This window comes from Theobroma cacao, chromosome 3 (genome assembly GCF_000208745.1).
Source record: "Theobroma cacao cultivar B97-61/B2 chromosome 3, Criollo_cocoa_genome_V2, whole genome shotgun sequence".
Taxonomy (NCBI): domain Eukaryota; kingdom Viridiplantae; phylum Streptophyta; class Magnoliopsida; order Malvales; family Malvaceae; genus Theobroma; species Theobroma cacao.
This window is the reverse complement of record NC_030852.1, coordinates 941,939-950,617: the sequence shown is the minus strand read 5'-3', so window position 1 is coordinate 950,617 and position 8,679 is coordinate 941,939. Positions and strand designations below refer to the sequence as shown.

At 31.4% G+C, this 8,679-nt stretch overlaps 2 protein-coding genes across 3 annotated transcripts in view; one reads left to right on the top strand and one right to left on the bottom strand.

The window, feature by feature from the left end:
• On the top strand, window positions 5,088-6,372 carry LOC18603932 (glutaredoxin). 2 transcript variants are annotated; one of them, XM_018118119.1, is made up of 4 exons: window positions 5,088-5,387; window positions 5,535-5,623; window positions 5,734-5,832; window positions 6,110-6,372. In XM_018118119.1, exons 1-4 carry the CDS (start codon window positions 5,284-5,286, stop codon window positions 6,184-6,186), a joined length of 369 nt encoding a protein of 122 aa, XP_017973608.1. In that variant the 5' UTR covers window positions 5,088-5,283; the 3' UTR covers window positions 6,187-6,372. The 2 variants fall into 2 exon arrangements, with proteins under 2 accessions (XP_017973608.1, XP_017973607.1); XM_018118118.1 differs by having other exon boundaries at window positions 5,734-6,372.
• Window positions 6,594-8,679, bottom strand: part of LOC18603931 (anthranilate phosphoribosyltransferase, chloroplastic) — a 5,567-nt gene continuing 3,481 nt past the window's right edge. Inside the window, exons 5-9 of the mRNA XM_018116977.1 lie at window positions 7,997-8,087; window positions 7,809-7,868; window positions 7,494-7,612; window positions 7,230-7,364; window positions 6,594-7,144 (exon numbers count right to left, since the gene is read on the bottom strand). Coding sequence (XP_017972466.1) covers window positions 7,094-7,144; window positions 7,230-7,364; window positions 7,494-7,612; window positions 7,809-7,868; window positions 7,997-8,087 — 456 coding nt within the window. The 3' untranslated portion in view covers window positions 6,594-7,093. The remainder of the gene's footprint in view (window positions 7,145-7,229; window positions 7,365-7,493; window positions 7,613-7,808; window positions 7,869-7,996; window positions 8,088-8,679) is intronic.

Below are 8,679 nucleotides of genomic sequence, written 5' to 3'. Positions count from 1 at the left end.
CACAATTGTCATTTAATCGGGTAATAGGCCGAATTAGGTCAGCACCGCATTTAAGCGGTAGTCGAATAAGTTGCATATCATATCATGCATATACACCGAGCCTGAATTGATTTTATAATGGTCAAGCATTAATGTGGTGAATTATGTATTGTACATTGTGGATAGGTGGTGAGTAAATTACACTGGTAAAAGTACAGAGTTTGTGCTTGAAGACTGAGATTAGGAGTACATCGACTCCTAGAACTGTGAGTAAACTTATTATCATCTTAATTATCTAGAGTAGTTTTATACAATTATGTGATTTTATAGAAAATGGATTTAAATGGTAAATTGCTATGTTTTAGGAGAAATTGTGATTTTATAAAATGATTTTATAAATTTTCTGAAAAGTGGAATACTGATTTTGAAAATAGAGCAATTGGAGATTGCCTACTTGTGTTATAAATTGTGTTTTAAATTATATGGCTTATAGCAATATGTGAGCATGAATGGCAAAGTTGGTATTTGTATCAAAAATTATATATACTATGTATTCAGCCTTGAGAGGCTAGATTGCGATAAATTACTATGTCATGCGGATAAATATTTTATAAATCAGGTGGTAGATAAAATAATCTATAATCACTGCAGTGGTGGGGGTTCCCGTGGACTGCCTATGAGAGAGGCACGGTAACTCAGTTATATATTTACCTCCAGGGGGAGATGTTAGACGAAGTATCTCCTGAGGTAAAGATTTGAGTGCACTTCACGTGGATCACCGCGTGAGAATGAGACTCAGCCAACGTAAAGGAACGATTGTGTGTCAGATGCAAAAACATGTTTATGGGACATTTAACAGCCTTGGCGGTCTCAGTAGGATACCTTGACGAAGGTACCCGCGAAAATGATTTTGGCAGGAGCCAAGTTTTGTGAGATATATAAGTCATGTTGATTAATTGAGTAAACTGAATATTCATGTTATGAAACATATATTGGAAAAGAATATTTTAATTTGTCTCCATTTACTCGCTTTTAGATGGTTTAGATGGTGTCTGTTTACTCACTGAGATTTTATAATCTCACCACCCTCATTTCCTCACATTTCAGGCTCAGAAAATTTCATAGTTAGCTGACTTTGACAAGGACCTTCATTTGGACTTGAATCGGCAAAAACTGTAGGCTTTTAGCTTCCAATGCATTTTGGTTAGTTGGGGGCCCACGTGTCACTGTAAAAATAATTTTATACTTCAGTTATCTAATTTAAAGTATGTATGAACATATTTAGCTTTTACACCATGTTTTTGACTGGTTTCGGTATTTTTGAAGAAAAATTGACGAAAATACCCTTGTGAGCCAAAAAATAATATTATATTATTTTGATTTGGAAACGACTTGTGATTTTTTGAAATGCGAGATTTAATAACTGTCGCTCACCGGAGAGATGCGAAAACTAATGCTAAGCCTTGCAGGGTTCCGATCGACAATCCGAGTAATGAGTGGCTATCGGGACGTCGCGGTGATTGTCATGGGCCCGATGGGAGTTCCGGATCGTGACATAAATCTTAATATAAATGTGTGACAGTTAACGTAATAAGTTAATTAAGTAAAAAAATCTAATTTGAATGAGAAATAAATATTTAAATTTATATTTTTATGTCAAAAGTGTTTAACGATATATAAATTTTTATTTTTAAATAAAAAATAATAAGGATAAAGATAATTATAGTTCAAAACTAGTATAGAAAAGCCTTATCGTAAAACCATAAGAATTGACGTAAAACCTTATAAAAGTGGAATAACTAAATTTTAAATCTTAACATAAATGTGTGAGAGTTAGCTTAACAAGTCAATTAAGTAAAAAAAACTTAATCTTAGTGAAAAACAAACATTTAAATGTATATTCTTGAACTAAAAGAGTTTAACAATAGAAAATTTTTAATTTTTGAATAAAGAATAATAAGGATAAAAATAATTATAGTTCAAATTTGATATAGATAAGCTTTGAAGTAAAATTGTAAGAATTGACGTAAAAACTTATAAAGGTGAAATAATTAAATTTTAAATCTTAACGTAAATGTATGAAAGTTAACGTAATAAGTTAATTAAGTAAAAAAATCTAATTTTAATAAAAAATAAATAGTTGAATTTTATTCTCGGCTAAAACTATTTAACGATATACAAATTTTTATTTTTAAATGAAGAATAATAAGGATAAAGATAATTATATTTCAAACCGATATAGAAAAGCCTTGATGTAAAACTGTAAGAATTGACGTAAAAACTTATACAGGTAGAATAAATAAATTTTAAATCTTAACGTAAATATTTGAGAGTTAACGTAATAAGTCAATTAAATACAAAAATCTAATTTTAATGAAAAATAAATATTTAAATTTATATTTTCGAGTTAAAAGTGTTTAACAATATACAAATTTTAATTTTTAAATAAAGAATAATGAGGGTAAAAATAATTATAGTTCAAAATTGACATAAAAAAGTCTTAACGTAAAACTATAAAAATTGGCATAAAAACTTATAAAGGTGGAATAACTAAATTTTAAATTTTAATGTAAATGTGTGAGTGTTAATGTAACAAGTTAATTAAGTGAAAAAAATCTAATTTTAGTGAAATACAAATATTTAAATTTTTATTCTCAGATTAAAAGTGTTTAACGATATACAAATTTTAACTATTAAATAAAGAATAATAAGGATAAAAATAATTATAGTTCAAAGTTGATATAGAAAAACTTTGACGTAAAACTGTAAGAATTATGTAAAAACAAATAAATTTAAAATTTTAACGTAAATATATGAGAGTTAACCTAACAAGTAATAATAATAAATTTTATTGAATTAATTAATTAAATCTAAATTTAATATAAAAATAATATTCTTATAGTTTAAAGTAAAAAATAAAATAAAATTAAAAGTTAAATAATTTTAAAAATAAACTAAATAAGTTTAAAAATTATCTACATTATTATCTTAAAATAGATAAATTTAAAAATTATATATATTGTTTATCATTTCGCCTATTATGCAAGTTTTTATTATTTTTCAAAAATTTGTTAATTACCCTTACAATAAGGTTAGACTTAGATAACATTTGGTACTTTATAATGTAATGTGATTACAGGTAATATGATTACAAATAATGTGATTGCAAGCAATGTGATTGCAGGAAAAATAACATTGCAGTGTTTGGTATATAAGTAATGTAATGATTAAAATGCAAAGAAGATAACATTGCAGTGTTTGTTTTACAAGTACTTTACAGGGTATGTAATGTTAATTTCCAAAACTATCCTTATATATTAAAATACAAGTTTAACATGTATTTTTTTATTGTTAATTTTTATATAATGTCATTTTTAAATATATTTTTAATTAAATGTATTTTATTTTTCATTTCTTATTACAAGTATATATATTTTTTTATTTTTAATATAATTTCTTATATTGTATATTTTATTTTAAATTTTTTCTTTAGAAGATAATATTTTATTTTTATTTCTTAATACGTTTTATATGTATACATTAATGTGATGGCTTCCTCTCTTGTAACCAATAGCAAATCACAATAAATTGTGATAGGGTGCAACCAAAAGTTGATATAACGACTGGCAGTATCAATGAAACCTTTTTGCACTCTTTTCTTGCACCCTAAAATCTAAAAAAAAAAATTGTAATGATTTCTTACTGTCAAGACCAATTTTACCCTAAATAAAATAAAAAAAATGGGAGGTCAAATCTTAATAAAAAGGCAAAAAAAGAGTAAAAATTCAAATTCAGGGTTAAAATGAGATTTTTTGGGGTCAAAACGGCAGCAAACTGCCTTTGGCTGTTTGTCATCGCATAGATCTCGAAAAGTTACACTGATTCAAAATAAAAATCACCCCGATCGGACAACCGAGCGCAAAGTTACAACTTTTTGAAGTTGAGTAGGGGAAGAGATTCCTATATAAACCAACGGGACATTTTTAAAATTAACTCTTACATGTACAGAAACATATGACACGCCATGTATAAAAATATGTGACATACCATGTAAAGGAACTGTGACATACCATGTAAAGGAACATGTGACACACCATATACAAAAACATGTGACACACCATATACAAAAACTTGTGACACGTCATGTAAAGGAACATGTGACACGTCATATAAAGAAACATGTGACACGTCATATATACAGAAACATGTGACACGTCATATACAGAAACATATGACATGTCATGTACAAAAATATGTTACACGCCATGGTTAAAAAAGTTTGTTTCACACCATGTTGAAAAAATATTATAATTATACGACATATTCAAAAACATTTTGTTACACTTTAATGCTAGGTACGAGTTCTGCTCAACCACCGACATTAAAATCTTCAGTTAGACTACAAAGCCAGGATCCATGGATTTAGCAATACTAGGTACGAGTTCTGCTGCTTTCAGCATTTCTAATTGGATAGAACTTGAAAACTATTTGATTACCCATATTTTGTTAAGGGAATAAAAACCAAAAATTGCAACCAAACACGCAGCATTTTATTTCATCACAATTACCTGTGCCTTTTGTTGAAGATTAGCCTAGAAATCCAACCTCTCTTGCCGATCAAGGGTCAAATTGTTTTAGTGATAAACCGTAAAATACAAATAAGAAGAAAACTTAAATTAACACAAAAAAGTCAGATTAAAGAATATAAGAAGAAGATAAAAAAAAAAGGGAAAGAAGAATGGGAAATTTCAACCCACAATTTCAGATGATGAAGAAGCAGAGCTAGAAGTAGGATGAGCGACTTTAGCAAAATGGAGAAGAAGCAGCAGAAACCCCAAAAATGACGATTTTGCTTCGAGTTTTTGAATAATTTTTTTAAAAAATAATGGGTAAAAATATCCTTAAAGATATTATAGAATGCAATATAATATAATTGCATTAATTTTAAACTGTAATTACATTACATCCATTAACTACAATATGATTGCATTACAATCTTATATTACAATAATCTATTATAAAATAAATATTATAATATAATTTAATTAAAGATATTATAAAAAATATGAATTTACATCCCTTATACCAAACACACCCTTATTATAGCGTTCACCGTAAGCATCGCACCTATCCCCTCACTTCCTTTTCGGGCAGAAGCAGCCTGACCAGCTGGAGACTACATGCCCTGCCACCAAACTATTACATGAAACCTGATCTCGAGAATTGAGACACCTGGTCTCACCTTTGGCTTCATATAACACTCACCCACGTCGCCAAAAAACAACAGAACTTCTCATATAAACCATGGGCTCTTGGTTCAGTTCAAGCAAGAAAAGCAAAGAGGAAATCCAAATGGCGCTTGATAAGGTCAAGCAGATTGTTTCCTCCAACCAAGTTGTTGTTTTCAGGTATTGGATAAAGGGTAGAATTAAAATTCCAATTTTTTATTTTGTGGGGTTGGATTAACAATGAATGCTGCAGGTGGTAGGCTTAATGTTTGCTTATGGTGTTTGATTAATGATGGGATTCTAATTCTGAACTTGCTTCTTTTGCAGTAAAACCTATTGTGGTTTTTGCAATAGGGTCAAGCAGCTGTTTACACAGTTAGGAGCTTCTTACAAAACTATTGAATTGAATCAAGAAAGTGAGGGAACTCTTTGTTTGTTAAAACAATAAATTAACTAGTTTGCAGTAAAATTTTGTTTAGCATTCAACATGTACTCAGGAAATTATGTGAGTTTGTGTTTTTGAAAGGTGATGGGGATGATATGCAAGCAGCTCTGCTGGAGTGGACAGGGCAGAGGACAGTACCTAATGTGTTCATTGGAGGAATACACATTGGTGGCTGTGATTGTAAGCCCCGATTGCTTCAACTACCCTTTAATTGTTGTCATCTTCCTTTGGAAAATGTGAAATTGAATTGTACTAAATATGGATATTGTTCTCTACTATATTAGTTATGACCTTTAATTCTTAATCCTGAATTTCAGAGTCATGAACCCATTTGTAAGAAGTTGATTTACATTACATTTTCCTGATTAAAGAGATGAAGAAATGTAAAAGGTAGTGCTAATTTGGGTTATATACATGATAAATTTTCTGTTTCTGTTTCTCCTTTCAATCATTGCAGCTGTTGTGGCCAAGCATCAAGCAGGTCAGCTTGTGAACCTCCTCACAAATGCTGGTGCTGTTACTGTGAGCGCCTGAGATTGAAGTGTTTGGGACCAAACTCTGCTGCAGAGAGTTGCAAACCTTTTGTTTCCTATGTAACCAGTGTATGCTTCGACAATGCTTTGCATTTGATGATACTTGTACTTAAATGGTGTAATAATGATATGAAACTGCTACAGACTTTGTTTGGTTCTTGCTAATCTTCTGATTTTCTTGACTCTACATGCTGAAACAAGTAGATTTGGTGCTGTAGTTGTTAATTTGGACAATTTCTGGGTACATGCTCGGGTTTTTTTTAAGTACTTTATTGTAAGCAGAAAAGACGGACAGACATTGGACTAATGATAGCTGCTAGATCATAAGCAGAAAAGAACCACAGACATTGGTCTAATGACAGTTAAATTTTTGTAAAGGTTAAAAGCTTGTTTGGGAAAAAATGATCATAGTATAAGACCTTTTTTAAGATTTAAGCCTAATACAAAACTGTTCCAGTTCAATGGATTCCAAAGAAATTGTTCTAAATTTTGACCAAGCACTCTATTCTTATACGAGTAATTACTATAAAAGCTTTTACAGATGAACAACAATCAAAGCAGTGAAACAGGACAGAAGCCAAAAGGCTGCAGGTGCTTTCTTCTCCCATACAATGTCTTGCAACTGAAATTCATGTGTTGGGCGAAATGGGAACAAAAGATACTTGCAAAATACATAGCTGAGGCCAAGATAAAGACTCAGAGTGTAAATCTATCTATGATTACAAGCATGCATTTTCTTCTTCTTATATTCAAATGTTTCACTGTTTCAGGATGATCCCATCAAGTCCTTTGAAGTTCAGAGGAGCGAGCTTCCAATCCTTCCACATGGAAACACCGTTCTAATGTAGTACAACGAAATCCCAATTTTCCAAAAGCATTTCCAGGTTCTTGAGCTTTTTATTGAATGTTTAGCTAAAACTTCCAGAGTTTTCTTGTACTAGAGCTTTTGCTTGCATGTTCTGCATTGGAGAAGAGAAGATATTAGTGAAGTTCAATCCAATCCGATGAGTAAAGCTACATATGCACAAAGTAGGTTTCACTTACGTTTGAGATGTCTATCCATGAACTAAGGGTATTGAGAGCTTTTCCTGATAATTGTGTCTCACGAGCCAAACTTACTCCTTCAGCAAGCGACTTCACACAGCCACTGACTAGGAGAGCTGCTGCTGCATTAAGGATCTGATAGATTGCTATTGTATTAGAATTCTTTCATGATTACAGACATGGCATGCACATCTGCATGTGCACATACATACCACGCAGAGAACAAAGAAAGAAAGGAAATGGTTTAGGGTGGAAATAGCTTACAAGTGCATCCGCAATGGGGCCTCTTTCCCCTGCCAATATGCGCTTCAATACATCTGCATTGTACTCTGGGCTACCACCTCGCAGGTCATCTAAAGTGCAACGATAAATGCCAAATTCCACTGTCCAACAGACATTCTCATGTTCTTACCATTTTAAAGTGTAAACATAGCATTGTAAAATCTTTTCTGCTATTAGTATTCAATACACGATGATATTTATTACATCCATCAAGGACTCAGCTTCACTTCAGTTGTACTACTACTCTCTAATTTCAATGAAGGATGAAGAAATCATGAATTACCAACAACATCTTACATGGATCAAATGAGAATTTTTCAATTTTTTCTGGAGTGACATCAAGAACTTGCCCGGGCCCTGTGTACATATGTCAAGAGATTGTAATGATTTAGGCCTTAAAATAGGAATAAGAAAGTAAAAAAATTGCACATAAAGATGACATCATGGATGACAGTGCCAAGGGGAAGAAGGAACAAGAATCTTACCGAGGGGACTCATTTCATCTAAACCCTCTGAGTGAACAACTAATGCTCGTTTCATGCCAAATCGTTGTAGTGCATTAGCCATTTTGAGGACCTATCTCAAACAGTTACAACTCATCTCAGTGTTGAATTGATGGAGCAAACTATCAAATTACATACCAATGCAAGTGCTTTACTATAAATCGAATGCTTTTTTGCGAGAATGATAGTTAAGTAGAAAATCACATATAGTAGAACCATTGTATGAAAAATACGTAGTCCTGCATCATAGTTTGAGGTGGAATCTTCAAGACCGTTGCACCACTAAGGTGTTAAGCATGCAAGCACATCACTCTATGCACATCTTATAATTTTCTTTGTGATATTGATAACTACTGGTATATATTTCTGGAGGGTTTATGGACATAATCTTCATCATAATATCTAGTACACCAGAGTTAGGGTTGAAATTATAAGATTTCTATGTGTACTCACCGTTCCATTGAGGATCCAAACATAAATACATTTTGGAAGAGTTTTGAGACCCTCATTCCTCATTACCCTTCATCATCAGTGAGCATCTAAACTCCTAGGACAGAAGCAGTGAACAACTAAAATCACACACACACACACACACACACACACACATGTATGTATATATATATATATATATATATATATATATATATATATATATATATATATAT